This window comes from Gekko japonicus, unplaced genomic scaffold, assembly GCF_001447785.1.
Source record: "Gekko japonicus isolate JY-2015 unplaced genomic scaffold, Gekko_japonicus_V1.1 scaffold1973, whole genome shotgun sequence".
Classification (NCBI taxonomy): Eukaryota; Metazoa; Chordata; class Lepidosauria; order Squamata; family Gekkonidae; genus Gekko; species Gekko japonicus.
Genome location: NW_015164250.1, coordinates 224,161 through 241,053, shown reverse-complemented (window position 1 = coordinate 241,053; position 16,893 = coordinate 224,161). Strand labels below are relative to the sequence as shown.

At 46.1% G+C, this 16,893-nt stretch overlaps 1 protein-coding gene across 1 annotated transcript in view; it reads left to right on the top strand.

Annotated features, from left to right (window-relative positions):
• Positions 1 to 367: 367 nt before the first annotated feature.
• The window catches only part of CCHCR1 (coiled-coil alpha-helical rod protein 1), a 19,646-nt gene continuing 3,120 nt past the window's right edge, over positions 368 to 16,893 (top strand). The window contains exons 1-13 of the mRNA XM_015408656.1: positions 368 to 437; positions 3,651 to 3,882; positions 4,574 to 5,084; positions 5,238 to 5,380; positions 5,485 to 5,605; positions 5,685 to 5,795; positions 7,765 to 7,914; positions 8,336 to 8,442; positions 11,205 to 11,317; positions 12,984 to 13,062; positions 13,805 to 13,935; positions 14,431 to 14,640; positions 15,851 to 15,952. Of these exons, the coding sequence (XP_015264142.1) occupies positions 368 to 437; positions 3,651 to 3,882; positions 4,574 to 5,084; positions 5,238 to 5,380; positions 5,485 to 5,605; positions 5,685 to 5,795; positions 7,765 to 7,914; positions 8,336 to 8,442; positions 11,205 to 11,317; positions 12,984 to 13,062; positions 13,805 to 13,935; positions 14,431 to 14,640; positions 15,851 to 15,952 (2,080 nt within the window). The remainder of the gene's footprint in view (positions 438 to 3,650; positions 3,883 to 4,573; positions 5,085 to 5,237; positions 5,381 to 5,484; positions 5,606 to 5,684; positions 5,796 to 7,764; positions 7,915 to 8,335; positions 8,443 to 11,204; positions 11,318 to 12,983; positions 13,063 to 13,804; positions 13,936 to 14,430; positions 14,641 to 15,850; positions 15,953 to 16,893) is intronic.

Here is a 16,893-nt window from a genome sequence, read left to right as displayed (position 1 = left end):
TCAGCTTGACAAATCACAGTGGGTTCTCGAACAATGTGATTCCATGAAGTAACCAAAAACCATTTCTCAAGTCTTCTTTCATATGTTTGTGGTTTTATGACCTGAATTCTGTTGTATTATTGAATACCCCATCTTATTGATTGTGTTGACTCTGTGTAATCCGCCTTGAGTCCAAGTGAGAAAGGCGGACTATAAATGATGTAAATAAATAAAATAAATAGGCTGCTGAATTGCTCTGCAATGTAACACCATTATTTTTACAATGACCTGGGCCTTGTATTTCAAGACAAAGTGATTCAAACTTGAATGTATACAGCTCACTGATATGATGTTTTCTATATATTTCTCAGAACTGGGACTTGGAACCATGGACGGAAGAAAAGATTTGGACAGGCAGCTGGACCCTCCTGCCATCTTCAGAGCTCCAAGGCCCAGGGGTAAAAGAGCAAGTTTGTTATCTTGTTCCCACCTGTAGGGATTTGCCCTACTTGGAGAGCTTAAGGGTATATTGCATAAATATGAAGATAAACCCTTGTTCTCCAGGGCTGTCAGCGTGGAATTCCTCAGCCATGAAGTGCTAGCAAAACTAGCAAAATTGTCAGTTACTTCTACTGGGAATAGTCCTTTCATTTATCATATTTGAATTTTATACAGTTGCATCCTACTGCATTTTATGGCCCGTTGAGCCTGCTGTTTATATTTTTTCTTTTCATAATGTCATTCTCGTGTGTGTGTGCGCGCACACACACGTGTCTGGCCTACACATGTGTCTGGCCTAGCCAGGACCCATTTCATATACTTGACGAAGTGAGCGCTTATCCACGAACGCTGATTCTGGAATAAAATCTTCCTAGTCTTTAAAGTGCCACAAGATTCCTTTTTTTTTTTTACAGCAATGCGCTGACACAGCTAGCCCTCTGGAATGGTTGCTGGGTATGGGTTATAAAGAACTGACCTGGATTTGTTCACTTCTTAATAGGTAAAGGTTCCCTTGCTCGAAAGCCAGTCGAATCCGACTCTAGGGTTGCGGTGCTCATCTCCGTTTCAAAGCCGAAGAGCCAGCGCTGTCCGAAGACGTTTCCGTGGTCATGTGGCCGGCATGACTAAACACCAAGGCGCACGGAACGCTGTTACCTTCCCACCGAAGTGGTCCCTATTTATCTGCTTGCAATTTCTTGCTTTCGAACTGCTAGGTTGGCAGGAGCTGGAACTAGAGGAGTGTATTATTGGTTCTATATTGGCCCCAGTTTTGTCTTGTTTCCTTGGCTGTGTGATTACTGGGAGGTCTGTTTTGTTTGGATTTGGCAAATTTTCTAATATCAGCTTTGCATCCGTCTTCTGAAAAATGCTGTCACGGGGAGAGGTGGGTCTGTTTATTAAACTCTCTAAAGTAGACAAGGCACCTTGTGGAGATTTCAGGCTTACTGTTTATGAAAAGACATGACAAGGAAAGAAGGCAAGAACAGAAGTTGTTTGCTGGGAGGGGGAGGAACGTTCTGGGCCCAAGGTGGATTGTGATGAAGTGGAAGTGATATCTTTCAGTAGCCTCTCACTCCCTCTGGTGGTCACAGCAATGGCATTTGGTAGGCAGGGAAGGGGGTAAGGTGGGAAAGCTGATATTTGCTACAAATGGGACAACACTCCAAGGAGAGGTTCACATAAAATGTTGTAGACGGAGGTCTCCTAAAACCCAAGGAGGGCATTAGTTTAGGCCAACCATGTCTGTTTTCCTTCACTAGCTGCATGCACACAGTTTATATGGGGACAATGTGTGTGAGGAAGTGAGAGAGAGAACACTGGTCCAGCCCTCCCCGCTGATGTGTGGTGTTATTGATACAAACTGTTTTCTGTTTCCCTGTGGACTCTGACCCCATGATTAGGAATAGTGCTTTTTTGAACCTCCTGATCATGGGGATGCAGTTTCCACACGTTCAGCTTGCATGTGCACAGGCACTGCTCACACTCAGGCATGGGTGGGGAAGGTGTGCTGCCCCTGCTTCTCCTCCTACTTGTGTGTGTGTGTGGCTTGCACTTTCATATGTTGTGTACTGGACTGTATGTACTGGTTGTATGACTGGACTGTAAAGCAGGACTGCCAGTTTTTCAAGCAACCTCAATAGCTGTGTGGTTTTTTTTTTCCGGTGAGAGAGCAGTGATTGCTTTTGTGCTTTAACTGCTGCTCTCTGCAGATCAAACTGATCTCAGAGGTACTAGAGAGTCTGTATGAAGCTACGGTTAGCATTTCGGACTAGGATATCCAAAGTTAAATCCCCACTCTGCCATGATGTTTGCCAAGTGACTTTGGGCTGATCCCTTTCTCTCTCTCAGCCTAACCAATCTCACAGGGTTGCTATCAGGGTGAGATAAGGAAGAGGGGCCCCTGTATCCTCCTCTGAACTCCATAGAGAAGGATGGGATAAAAAAGGGTGCCCCAGAGAGCCTTGGCTCTACTGGTCAAGATCTGCTGGTTGTCCCCAGCCCAAGGGACATCTGCTTGTCCTCAACCAGGGCCAGGGTAATTTCTGCCCTTGCCCCAGCCTGGTGGGACATGCTCCCATCTGAAAACAGGGCCTTAACTACAGTTCCACAGGGCCTGTAAAATGGAGCTGTTCCACCAGGCCTTTGACTGAGACAGTGGGTGTCCAATGAAAAACTTGGCCTCCCCTTCTGACATTGAAGCCTACCACCTCGACGCGGCCCAGATCAATAAGATCTTCAGAGACCCAATGGTGCCAGCTTGAAAATAATGTATAGAGTGGCCTGTTTTTGTGGGTTGTTTTTTTTTTTAAATCTATGCCATTTAAATTTTTTTAATTATTCTGTAAAATTCTATTTGTCTTTATTTTATTTTTTTATTAGATTTTACCCCGCCGTCCCAGCAGAGCTGGCTCAGGGCGGTTTAGAATCTTACTGTGATGCTCCCTGAGTCCGCTTGCAGGGAGGGTAGAAGATAAATTGAATAAATAAATTAAATTGAGGATAAATTAAATAATAATTGAAGATAAATTGAAGATAAATTAAATAATAATTAAAAACTTACTAGGTAAATACCGTAGGCCAGGCTGGCTTTTTTCTACTTGATATTTTAACAGAAGATGATGGCGTCCCCAAGAATTGGGTATTTTTTCCTTACTTATATATGTTTACAGATAAATGATGCTTTAAACAATCTATTTTTTCCACCGCCCTACTCTATGGGGTTAAATTTGAAAATATTGGTCATTTTATCTGCATAAACACACCTTCAGCCGTTGTTTTTGGCACCATGCTCTCAGCTGCAGTCTCTGATTTGCTGTTCAGTCGATTTTCATATCCCATAAAACTGACCAGTCTTCTACAACAGTCATTGTTGACTGCTGTCAAAGCAGTGTTGGACTTCATCTTTCTCATTGCGATGTTTGGATTCCAGTTCTTTCCTGTTCTTTGCATTTGCAGACTTTATTTGGCCACAGTCAACAGGTAGTAGTGTGGATCCCACTTATCTGTAACAGCGGCATTCTCGTCTTCCATTTGGAAGAAACCACTCAAAGCAGAAATGAATAGTGACCGTACAGATAAGTGGCCTTCACGTGGTCATTCCAGTTCTCCATGTTTCCTGTGGTTCAGTGCCATACCGTGTCTCTTGTTATTTGTTTCTGCTTCTACCCTAGGTCCCAAAGGACTGATCCCACCATCACATTTCCAGAGCCGGTCAGCACCTCCCCTAACGGCTCCCGTTGCAGGGCCTTGGAATGCTACTGCTTTACCTAATTGGGAGGCAGCTGAACTCAGACGAGAAAATCAGCGATTAAAGGACGAACTTCGTAGATGGGCCCCGACAGGAGATACGGTCAGCGGGGGCAGAGTGCCAGACAAAACCGAAGAAGCTGGAGCCAGAACCAGGTGAAGGGCCCTGTATCTCATTCACTGTTCCCTGATCCAGTTGACCCTGAACTAGAGAGTGGCATAGATTTTTTTTAAAAAGCTATAATTCAGTGAACCCGCACTTCTGGTTCTTGGGTAGAAGCTGCCATTGACAAAGAGCAGTGTAGCAAGGGAGAGCTGTTCGATCTCTGCATCTCAGTGGCCATCTACATCCCAAATGTCCAAGAATTTCCCAGCCCAGAGTTGGCCTCCCCTTTTTTGTCTCTGTTACTGGTGATCACCCTGTAAATGCTGGAGTCTTTGCTGAACTTCGCTTCACTGATGTGTGATTCTTCAGTCAGTGGCCCTTTGAGGGGGATCTACGCTGAAATCCAATCCCTGTACTCTCAACTAGTTGGTTCTAGATAGGTGCCCCCTGGGGGAGGGAGAAATTATCATATGGCAGTTGTGTGTGGAATAGCCAGGAGATCCCCGGGAGGAGACTTTGGCTGTCAAAGCTGTAGCTCTTTTTTGGCACCACGTAAGTGGCCAGCTATGCTTATTTTTAGGCTGAGAGTGCTGTGACTTGCCTAGGGTCACTCAGCTAGTTTCAAGTGGGGAATCGAAGCCGGTTCCCCAGATTAGAGTCCGTTCCTCTTAACCACTGCACCAAACTTGCTCTCTGAGGGGGAGAGGACTTTGTGACATGCTTTTCTTCCCTACCACACAGGTCCCTGGACAGAGAAGCTGAGCCCTCAAGTGTGCGTCACACATTGGCCATGTCCCAACAGGCTGAGATTATTTCACACCAGCTTCACGAGATCCAGAGGCTAGAGGCTGAGCTTGCTTCCCTGCGAGTTGCAACTGCCCAGCATGAGGCAACAGCAGCCAGTCGAGAAAATACCCTATCCCACCTTCACGGGGAGCTGACAGAGCTCAGAAGGCAAAGCCAGCTAGAATCCGCTGCCTTGAAGGCAGAGCTGGAGGAAGTCAGAGGGAGCAGCAGACTGAAGCTTGAGGCCCTGAAGGAAGAACTAGAGCAGCTGAGGAGCCAGGCTGGCTTAGAAGCAGATGGCTTGAGAGAGGAACTCAAGTCGGCCAAGGAAAGATACGTTCATGAAATTGGATTGGCACGGGTCGAGTTGCAGGGGGCACTTGAAGAGGCAAAAGCTGAGCGGAAAAGGCAGGAGGAGAGAGCCCAAGGCTGCCTACAGGCTGTGCTCAAGGAGCACCAGGCTGAGGTAAGTGCTGAAAGAAGAGCAATCTGGGAAATGAGATTCTTCAGGAAGGTGCCAATTCCAAATGAAAATGCCTCACGCTAGGGCTTGTATGGTTCATTATGTGGGAACTGGGAGGCTGAGTCTCAAGATTCTTTAGTCTCTTCCTTCTCACAGTTGTCTAGACTTTCTGAAGGTCACAAAGTGGAAGTTTCTTCCTTGAAACATCAAATGCAAGCACTCCAGAAGGATCTGGAAGCGCAGCAGAAGGAAGCTGCCCAACTCCGAGAGGAAAGAGATGTTGTCCAGAATCAGCTCAGGTATGATCCATTCCTCTGGACTCCTCCTTCACCCTCCATCCAGGGCACCATCAGGGTTTCTCCCCAGGTTGTCCCAAAGACAGCCTCATATTTCTCTCCTGTAGTGTGGTCAAGGCAGAGCTGGCTTCCCAGAATGCTTTGCTGATGCAGCTGAAGACCTATGTTGGGGAGCAGGAGTTAAGGAAGCCCAGTCCGGAGCGGGAGCAGCTGATCAGTAGAGTTCAGGTGAGTTCTCAAACAGGATGCCTGTGCACTCCAGATGGCAGAGGTCCTCTTCAGTGACGCCCTTTCTCTCCTGCCTCAGCACCTGGAAGAGGAAAAGGAGGCCCTGAAAGCAACAGCTGAGCTCCTGCAGATTCGTCTGGCATCACTCAGTGATATCCTGACTCTACAGGAGACAGAGCTTGCCAGGAAGGTAATAATATTTGGGCACACTGGAAGGCGCAGTTTCTTTCTACACAAATTAGCGGACGGTAGTTAATGTGATCGGTCACAAAGGGTAGGTGGAAATCTTGCAAAAAAGATACCTTCCTTTGGGTCAAACTACATGGTAGGTCTGTGACTAGAAAATAGGGCCTTGAAAGTGTGGTGGGGGTGAAGATAGGCGTTGGGGAAAGGAGGGGTTTATTTATCCCATCAACTCTCGCCTTGATCAAATGCCCCATTTTAAGTGTCAGTAGAGAAAACAAGTACAATATGGGTATGTGTCTCTTTTCCATACCAGGGAATGGGGGGGAAACTTGGGGAGGAGTCAGAGCTAAATAACCATCAAGAGTTCCAATCACAGAACCCCAGTATTGTGTGTGTTAGCCCTAGCCCTTAGTAGGTTTTAAGTTACAAATCTTATGTGGGTCTATCCAAAATAAATCCTATTCAGTTCAGTAGTATTTACTTGCACTAACTGGACATGGGGTTGCAGCCGCAGTTTCTGTGCAACTCTGCTAATTGTTAAGCTTACTGCAAGGTCACAGACTAGTCCAGATCTCAAACAGTTTCTGAACTCTACTGGCAAGGTGAATTCCAATAACTAACAATGACAATCAGTTTCTTTTCTGCAGTTCTTGTGTTAAGAGAACTGGAACAGATAGTGTCTCTGAGAGTGTGTCTACACTATGAACCTGAACATAGTTTTTATTTATTTATTCGTTTTATACCCCGCTCTCCCCACAGCTTTTTTTGTAAGTAATGTTCTTTAGCAGAACTACAATTCCCAGAATGTCATGGGGTACAGCACTGTCCATTCAACATGTTTTAAGGCTGTGTTTTAGTCCTGGGCCTAGTTCTCGGAAACAACAGATGATGTAGTGAATCTGTGTCTGGACTGTACCACTTCAGAGCAAGCTCCCGTGATAGATTGCACCTTCAGCAATTTAACCCACTCCCCCAAAATCCCTCACACATATATAACTATGTTGGAGGGGAAGGGTGCTAGCCTAGCCTTTTCCCTGATATGCTATTTTCTGGGTTTTTTAAATTCTGCTTTTGGAGGGAGAGGGGAGGCATCCAGTTTCACTGACCTATCAGAGCCATGGTCCTCCCCAGCCAACCATTCACAGGGATCCCCAAATTCCAACTCCAGAGAGCCCAAGGGAGCTGCTTCAGCCCTCCTCTCATAGTCCCCAGGAGTCCTGGCTTCCCACTCTTCTCTCTGTCCACAAATCTTCTATGTTCAGGAAACATACTCTCAGGGGTCATTTCGTAGAAAAAGAGGTGCAGGAGCTCATTAGCATAACTTATTTGCATATTCCACGCCCCCTGACATCACCGGAAGTGTGTCAGAAGGCAACACCCACCGCTCAGGCTCCACTGGACTGTTTTGGATTGCTAGCTACTGGGGGGGGGGTGGCGTGCAGATCTGTCTTAAAGGTGCCACTGGACTGTTTTGGGCCGGGGGGTTTCTGCAACTTACCTGGCTGCTTCTTGCTCTGACTGAGGGCTGCTGGGAGCAGGGGGTGGGGCTTGTTGTGTTCCCGCCCCCTGGGCTCTTTACTGCCGGAGCTCCGCTCCTGTGCGCTCCTTCAGGAAGTGACCTCTGCATACTCTCATCTGCATTCTGAAATGGGGAACAGCCTAAATCTATGTTTAAGCTTCAGCTTTATGTTTTTAAGAGAGCTAGGCATAATGCCCTGACCTGGATGGCCCAGGGTAACCCAGTCTCATCAGATCTCGGAAAATAACTAGGGTCAGCTCTGGTTAGTATTGGGATGGAAGACCACCAAGGAAGTTCAGGGTTGCTACACAGAGGCAAGCAATGGCAAACCACCTCTGAACGTCTCTTCCCATGGAAACCCTATGGGGTCGCCATCAGTGGGCTGCAACTTGATGGCCAAAAGGGGAGGGGGAGGGCATCGTGATGCAGGTATTGTGTTCTTGAACCCTCTCAGGTCCCCCTCAAGGATCCTCTTCAATCTGAGCCATCTCAGAAACTTCAGTGCCTGCTGAGCCAGTGGCGGGAGAAAGTCTTTTCTCTCTTGGTGCAGCTGAAATCTCAGGAGCTTTGCCACGTGGACACCACTAGCCTGCTGCAGAGAAAGGTATGTGCTCGGGTAGAGGGCTGGAGCACTAAAGACACAGTGAAAGCCCCAAACTCTTGGGTCTCATGAACATAGAGCAGAAGCTGATATGGAAAGAGGGAGGAACAAGGTAACGTTCTCATAAGCTCCTAGCAGTGTGGCCTGGAAGCCCTTCAAGGAGCTAAAGTAAGCCTTGTGAGATGGGGTTGGAGAATGTCATCCCCTCATTGCACATCCAGAAATTCTCTACCATAAATGTGATGGTAGACTAAGAAGAGGCACTTCACAGCTGCCGCTTAAAATGGGCTTTTGCAGTGGAATAAAGTCTTTCTCTTATGTGATCGTTGGCTCTAAAAACCAGGCCAGACCACTGGAAAGTGTGTTTAGGATCCGTCTCATTTAGGAAATGATGTTGACGATCGTTTTCTCCTTTCTTTTACAGACTCTTAATTCAGAAGTGTCACACTCTAAAGAACTGGCACAGAAACTCCATCAGAGGGTAGAGGCTGGTGAAAATGCCCTCCGGGGACTGGTGGAGTTGGTCAGCAGGTAACAAGGAAGGACAAAGCAAGAAGGGTGGGACCCACAGAATCACCTCTTCATTCCATCACTCAGTAATCATCATTATGTGGGTCATGTTGCTTTTGGTCATGATATTCTGGTGCATGGAACAGCTTCCCCCCTTTAAAGCTACTGAGGACTAGTTTTCCGCCCCCCAAAAGAGTCAGCATGGTATAGTGCAGGGGTGGCCAAACTTGTTTAACATAACAGCCACACAGAATAAATGTTAGATGTTTGAGAGCCGCAAAACATGAACAAATATCACACACATTTTTAGTGAAAAATATGCAAATTTGCTTTTTATTAACATTAAATTAGACAGTGTGAAACAGCCACATGTGGCTCCCAAGCTGCAGTTTGGCCACCCCTGTATAGTGGTTAGAGCAGCGGTCTAGGATTAGGGAGACTGAGGTTCAAATCCTCACTCTGTTTGGTGTAGTGGTTAAGTGCACTGACTTTAATCTGGGAGAACTGGGTTTGATTCCCCACTTGCGGCTGCTGGATGACCTTGGGCAAGCTGTAGTTCTTGTCAGAGCTGTTCTCGAAAGAGCAGTTCTCGAAAGAGCTCTCAGCCCCACCTACCTCACAGGGTGTCTGTTATCGAAAGGGAAAGGAGTTTGTAAGCCGCTCTGAGACTCCGAGTGAAAGGCAAGGTATAAATCCAGTCTCTTCTCTTCTTCTTCACAGAAGCTTGCTGGGTATGACCTTGGGCCAGTCCCACACACATAGCCTAACCTACTATCAAGGAGTCCCCAGACCTGATCTCTGTGGGTTCCCAGGGCTAGTACACACAAGAAAGCAGTCCTTTGTAAAAATATATGAAGTTTATTAAATACTTTCAAAATAGTTTCGTTTCTACATAACGTTCTAAAATCTTGCAGCAGAAGAAAGCAAAAAAGCTAACTTTACTTCCTAACACATTTATACCTTGCATTAGATGGCACAATCTTAGAGCCCCAAAAAGTCAGAAGCCGTGGCTCAGGTGTTCTCTACGTAGCTTTCCATTGCAATGCAAGCATTTTATAGTCCAGACCTCAATCCAACCAGAATCACCAAGTTAGCCTTCTTCTCTCAGTTATAGTCTTGAGCCAACTGGTGCCAGGCAATCTAATCAGGACATGTTCTTGCTAGAACCCTCTAGAAAGTTACGTCATCGCTCCTGCTTCCCCCCTCCCATCCTGTGGGCCACAGGTTCTCAAGAAGAGCTAATTATCAGATTCCTAACTCTGGCCTTGAAGATGATAGGGGTCGGGTAGGCAGAGAGGCCCAATTACTAACACCTGCAAGATGGAGTAAGCGCATTAGTATTCATATTAACCCTTTGGAGGAATCGGGGGTGCTTTGCCTCACACCTACCTCTCAGGTTTATTGTGGGTATAAAGAGAAGTACATAAGCTATTTTGGGTCCCTATTGGGGAAGAAGATGGGGTATAAGTAAAATAAATATTTCTTTTCTCACAGATCACTTTAGTGTCAGTTTATCGGTTTGGCGCTGCCATCTAAGAACATAAGAGAACATAAGAGACGCCAATGTTGGATCAGGCCAAAGGCCCATCCAGTCCAACACTCTGTGTCACACAGTGGCCAGAAATACCAGTGCCATCTGGAGGTCCACCAGTGGGGCCAGGACATTAGAAGCCCTCCCACTGTTGACCCCCCCCCCCCAAGCACCAAGAAGACAGAGCATCACTTGCCCCAGAGCCCCTAGCTATACCTTGTGGCTAATATCCACTGATGGACCTCTGCTCCATATGCTTATCTAATTCCCTTTTGAAGCTGTCCATGCTTGTAGCCGCCACCACTTCCTGCTTCCTTCCTCAGTAGTGTTTATCAATCCCCCATTACCACCTTCATCACCTGCCTCAGAATAGAACTGGTCCTGTGCTTGAATTCAGTACCAAGCAAAGTGATGGTGTTAATTTAAGGTTTACATAGGGGCTTCATCAATAATTTTTTTTGTTCCCCTCCCCCCTGAAAATTGTCCCTTCTACTTCAGTACATTCATTGTAATAATCACACCTGTGATCCACTGCCAGTGTTTTGCTTTCTGGAATATATTCCAGGCAGTGAAATGCCAGGACAGAGGAGAAGCTTTGGAAGAAGATTCATTGTCAAAATTCCACAATCTGGTGTCAGTCTTCCTCACAATTAGAGGCAGGCAGACTTACAAGTGTTGTCTTGAAGCTTGTGGGTAGGGTTCCCAAGTACTTACCTTGATCCGGCGGGGGAAACATGCTCCCCGGACGGACCATTCCTCCCTGTAACGCACCATGCCGTCACCAAGAAGTGACGCTGGGCGATGCTCTGGCATTGGGGCTGAAAACTCGATTGTACCATCGAGTTTCCAGCCCCATTGCCAGAGCGTCGCCCGGAGTCACTTCCTGGCAATGGCATGGTGCAGCGTGTCTGTTGTCCCTGTGGGAACGATCCTACAAAGATGTCTGTGTCCCCCACTGAATCACAATAAGTACTTGGGAAGCCTGTTGTGGGGTGATTCCTAAATGGCAAACTGGGGGCCATTTTGGCCTGCTATTTGTGACTTTTGGACCCTGAAAATGATGAAATTATGTTAAGAGATTGGTGGTGGGGATCTTGTAAGGCTCTGGGGCCTAATGTTTGAAATCCCAGTTCATTTTGATCTTCATGTTCCCTATTTTTTATGTAGCCGTTTTCTTGATTGTCCTTCACATCAAAGCTGTTCGTTCTTACATTATAACACCCCAGTTGAGACACTGTCTTTGACTCCACAGGCTACACCAACAACTGATGGACCAGGAGGAGGCCTGGAAAGCAGCCTTGTCGCGCCTGCTGGGACTGGGAAACAGAATCTCCTTTGCAGCCAAGAGAGTTGACACCATCCAAGGTGATGGGATCACGGACCCTTTATATGCCTTCTCCAAGCCGCAGGACTCTATGGCCAGTGAACGCCGAAGGCATTTAAAGGGTTCACAGTCCCTTTAAACACCTTCTGGGTGAACTTGCTGCTTGGAGAAGGTATTTAAAGGGACTGCGAGCCCTTTAAATGCCCTTTAAGTTCAACTATCCGGCGGCCCCAAAAATCTCAAATATTTTTTGGGCTTGGCTATTTCTGGTAGTCAAGCAGTACTGAAAACTATATCCTCCTAAACCAATATCTGAAAAATACCGATAAGGTATTTTGCGGATATTTTTTCGGCTCAGATTTAGCCAAACTGCACAGCCTTAGTCACCAGTTAAAATAATTTCTGCAGCATTAGTAGTAACTTGGCTCTTAGTACAGTGTTTTGTTCTCTGGGTGTGAATGTATGCGGACGTTGCCTGCTGAAGGTTGTAATGTCCAGGGACCCTAGCTTTCTTTTATTTTTATTTTTTAATTACATATAGAATTTTACAGCTATGCTACAAGTTTAGTAAATTCAGACATTTGAAAACAACTTGGTCCACTTTACATCTCCAAAGAAGTATTGAGTTTGACGACAGTTAAAAACAAGTTCCTTTTCAAGACCACTAGACACGTCTTGATTAACATCAAAATGTTCTCTCCAGCATACCAGGCATTCTTCAGACAGACCCCACCTCTCAGAGAGCGTATCTTTATCTCAAATTATATGTCCAAAACTGTCTGTGTTTACTCAAAAGTGAAGTCTGTGAGGCTCATTTCTAAGTAAGCATACACAGGAATAATTTTTTTGTCTAATGGACTAACCTGCTGCTTGTAATCCTTTGCATACTTAGGAGACATCCGCATGAAACTGAGTGGGGCTCAGAGTAAACATGGAGTGCATTGAGGTGTTAAAGCACTTCAAAACTGTTACTCTCTCCCCTGGACACTCTAATCCCATGAAGAGTCCTAGGAATCTACCAGATCCTTTAGCAAACCACAGTGCCCAGAAATCTTCTGGGGAAGCCACGTTATTTGTTATTTATTTATGTTATTTCTGGTCCGCCTTAAGGTGGCGTACACAAAGTAAGTCAGTGCAGTTGGTAAAATAATACAACCGATAAACAAAGTAATAGGACCCTAGGAATTTTAGTTTCATGGAGCTCTGATGGTTCTCTGTTACCATTCTGTTTTTAGAGCATGATCTTTTACTCTGTTCACAGAATTACAGAACCCTGAATGTCTTGGTTAGAAGTCCTGAAAGTTAAAAGTAGTTTGAAGCAGTGTTAAATGTGTAGCATATGCATGCTTTGGTATCTCTAAAGGCGGGGGAGATCTGATCTTTGGGCTAAATGAAGGGGCTGTTCTGCTGTGTAGGAAAAAGTGCATTTCTGTGGTCTCGGTTTAAATGGCTAACACAGTTTTTAGGGGGTTTTTTCCTTGTGTAGCTGTAAGGACTATAATTGTGTCTCTGGATTTTAACAAAATCAGACATTCATTACTCTTTGAGCTTGACATTGTTTGGTTTTGTGCTCTGCCACACAGCCACAGACATGCAGGTACCCAGAGCTGTGGCACACAGCATGTTTCTTCCAGTCTTGAGTTATGCTTGTGTTAAGAGAGTTAGTTGTATTCTTGCCATTAAGTAACTGAAAAACCTTTCTTGTAGGACTGGTATGCCGGAAAATAGCACTAGCTAAGCTTCAGCAAGGGGAGAAATCTGGCCCTACTAGATCGGACCAGGACAGGTAAGTTCTCTGAAACCCTTACCCCAGAGCAGGATGAAAGGCAGCACAGCTGAGAAGCTGTGACTGATACTTTCTCTTTAATGGGCATAATGCCTTGCATATGACTGATATATCTTCACAATGACAATGGGAGGTATAGATTATTGGGATTTCCATTTTGCATAGAGGAACTGAGATTCAAAGACAGCCAACTGCCCAAGGTCATCCAATGGCCTTGGGGGGGCATGGCTCAGTGGCAGAGCATCTGCTTGGCATCCCAGGTTCAATCCCAGGCATCTCCAATTAAAGCATGTGACGTGAAAATCCTCTGTGCCTGAGACACTGGAGAGCCCCTGCCAGTCTGAGTAGACTGACTTTGATGGACCAAGGGTGTGATTCAGTATAAGGCAGCTTCATGTGTTCAGGGACTCCATGGCTGAAATGGCATTGGAACTAGAGTCCAAATGCAACACTTGATTCTTTTGGCACCAATGGCTTCAGGTAAGACTATTCTTAGAACAGAATGTAGTGCTTAATGGGTTAGATCACAGCTGGGGATTAAAGTCTCTAGTTTCTTGAGGAAAGCATTTGGGTCTTGTGGGGTAGGGATGAGAAGTGGTATTCCTGGGATTTGGGGCGGAAAAGGGAGCAAAGTCTAGTCATCAAGGCAGGGTCCATCACTGTCTGGAAACTACCACCGAAAGAGCGTTTACAGGGTTGCTGCTGCTGGATTTCTGACCTCTCGTGGGGGCTTTTCCCTCAGGCTTCATCCACCTTACGAAGACCTGCAAGCTGAGTTACAGATGCTGCATGAGGAGAGGGACCGGCTCTCAATGGAGCTCAAACGGGGGGCGCAGCTTATAGAGAAGAAGGTGGCTGAAGTGCAAGACAAAGGTGACTAACCGAGGTCTCATTCATGCTGAGGTAAACTTGTGTCCAGGCCAAAGAGCTTCAAGCGGCAGGAGGGGAAAGGACATGACGGAATGTTATTCTGAGTGAAAATAGGATCTATACTTAGAAATCCGATATGTCAGAGAAAAGGAACCTAGGCCCACTTTGGCTTCTGTTTTTTTCAGGAGAAAAGTGAACTGAAAGTATGTAAATAGCATAGCCTAACTGACATGCCTGTTTTCTCTGTCCAGAGAAACATGCAGCTGTGCGAGTTCTTGCCTGTGGTCTGAAGTTGTACAGCCCAAATGCAGGCTTACCCCTTTTAATGAGACTGTCTCTAAGCCTCCTGCTCTGTCTGTCACCTAGAAGCCAGGTGTGGAAAGAGTCATCTGTACTTTGGGAGCCCAGGACAATTGTTTGTTAGGGAGAGGGGGAGAGGTACTCTTTTCTTTTTAAGCACTGTTTCTGTGTCTTTACTGGCCCCTTTCCATTCTACAGCAGAGTCTGACCTCAAGGAACTGAGGGAGACGGCCCAGTGCCTGCAGGGAGCTCTAGAGGGGAAGGTGACGATGGAGCAGGCACTGAGGCAACAGCTGGAGGCCACGGAGAGGCAGCGGGAGGAAGCGCACACGGACTTGCGGAAGGCCGAGGAGGCGGCAGAGAGCCTGAGGCAGGAGCTGGGGCATTTACGAGAGGAATACGAGAGAGGTGTGCATGTTCTGTCATTGAAAATGGTAGAACCGAGAGCATGCTGAGTTATTCTTTCCAGTTCAAAAAGAACTAACCAGGGTTAGGCATGAGAAAGTAAGTGGTTGAACAAATGTTGGTTCATCTTTTTTCTCCAGGGCTACAAGGGTGAAAAAGTTTCCGGTGAGTAGTCTGTAGTACTAGAAGAACACTTGAGCCAAGTAGCTCCTTGAAGTCCAACAACATTTTCCAGGATAAAAGCTTTTGGGAGCCAAAGCTGACTTTGGCAGATACAAAAGGGTGGAAAGGGCAACTGCCAGAGCCCTCATCCAATCTTTGTTTCAGCACTTATGAGAAAGGCTTATCAGTCTCATAGTCTGAATGCTTGTTTCTAGTGTGAGGTCTTAGCTTCGAATCCTGGATTGGTCCCTTTCTTTCCTGACCACGACGGGAGGAGACTGGCCTGGATTTCACAGGACTGTAATAAACAAAGTTATTGTCCTGACCAAACAAGGGACAGTGTGCAGCGAAGCAAGACAAACCTGGGTGGATGCTAGTTGCCATTTGATGTAAGGAGCTCAGTGCCTTCAGTGTATCCATGAAGATCCTTGGGTGGGCAGCTGCTTCAGTTTCCCCTCTGCCCTTCAGAGATGCCAGGGGACATTGGAGCTACTTGCAGGGGACTGGGTTTGGTAACTGCTGTGGACTCTTCTACCTCTTTTATTTACACTACAGATGTTCTGTCCTTTATATACTGGGTTTCAGTGACAGCTCTGCTGCCCGCCTCTTGTCTCGGACTTCATATTTTTAATGTTTCTGCACACCTGTGATTCAAAAATGGCCACTCCAACCTGTCGACACTCGAACAGGTTGGGACCCACTGAGTGAACCATGGCATGCCACAAATTTCCCCTCCGTTTCTGCAGTCTCTGGCAAAGGGGAAAATCAGGAGATTTCCTAAGCACATCGTGGGTCCTTTTTGACATTGTGGGACACAAATTGTGCCGACCTGATGTAGCTGTGTTTTAAAAGATAGGGATAGATGGCAATGAGACGAGATCAGCAAAATCCACCAAGAGTAGAGCACACTAGGAATAGCACCCCTGAGGGCCTGAAAAATTAGAGGTGAAGAAGCAGAAGTGTCACATGCTTGGGGGATTCCTGGAGGGTTTGTTGGTGGTGCCTGGGGAGGGCGTATAATGCTGCAGAACCCACCCACCTCTTCTCTCAGCCCTGCAGGAGAAGGTGACGGAAGTGGAAACGCAGCTGCACAAGGATCTGTCAGAAATGGAAAAAAAGCTCAATGAAGCACGGCGGGAGCACACGAAGGCAGGTAAGCGGCGGAAAGATGGTTCGAGAGAGTTTGTTACCCGAGGCTGGCGGTTTGTGTGGAACCCCTCTTCCCTGTGGTTAAAATGCAAGAAATAATGAGCTGGACTATGGCGTGCCACCGTTTGGAGCATCTGCCCCTCTCCACCCTCTGGGGGACGTGGCTCTGCGCTGAGGCACATGCTTCGTTTACAGATGATCTCCAGTTGAGCTCTGTCACTTCTGGCCGAAGGATCTCAGCTGGCAGGTCGTGGGGGGGGGGGAATTTGGAGGAAACTGACATATATGCAGTACATTCTTACGAATCCTACACTTTACTACTTCAGCAACGCAAAATGCATAATGCAAAATTTAGTTACCATATAGTTTTCTATTGTTGAGCATATTTATGGCATTTCAAAGTATAGATGCCTTACAGTGCCATCCTGTAACTACTTTCCTGGGAGTAAGCCCCATGGAATAATTGCAAATCTAACCAATACTAAAGATGGAGCTGCAAACTGTTGCACTCTGTGCTATCTTAGCTCAGGTATCTTTTTGCCATCTGAGAGGTAGGAAAAGAAAAAATAGAGAACACAAATTTTCTGTTAAACAAAACTATGATTTGGACAAAAGCAATCTCAGTGAAACTTTGTCACAAAACTCATTGATTGAGTACTAGCTTCATACAGATTATAGCATATGAATTGTGGATAAAATTAGTTTTCTTTAAATACACCTCTGAAAACGTTGTTCTTTTTCTACACCGTACACAGAAATTAATCATACGCTAATGCCGTAGATATAAAAATCTTCATACTACACATTTTGAGAGGCTAAAACCTTGTCTCAAAAAGCATTTTTATTTCCAGTGCACCTCCCCCCTTCCAAAAAAAAAATTATAGCTTTTGTGCTGGAGAATTTGCCGGGGGGGGGGGGGGATTTTCTTTTGGGGGAAAAAAAAAA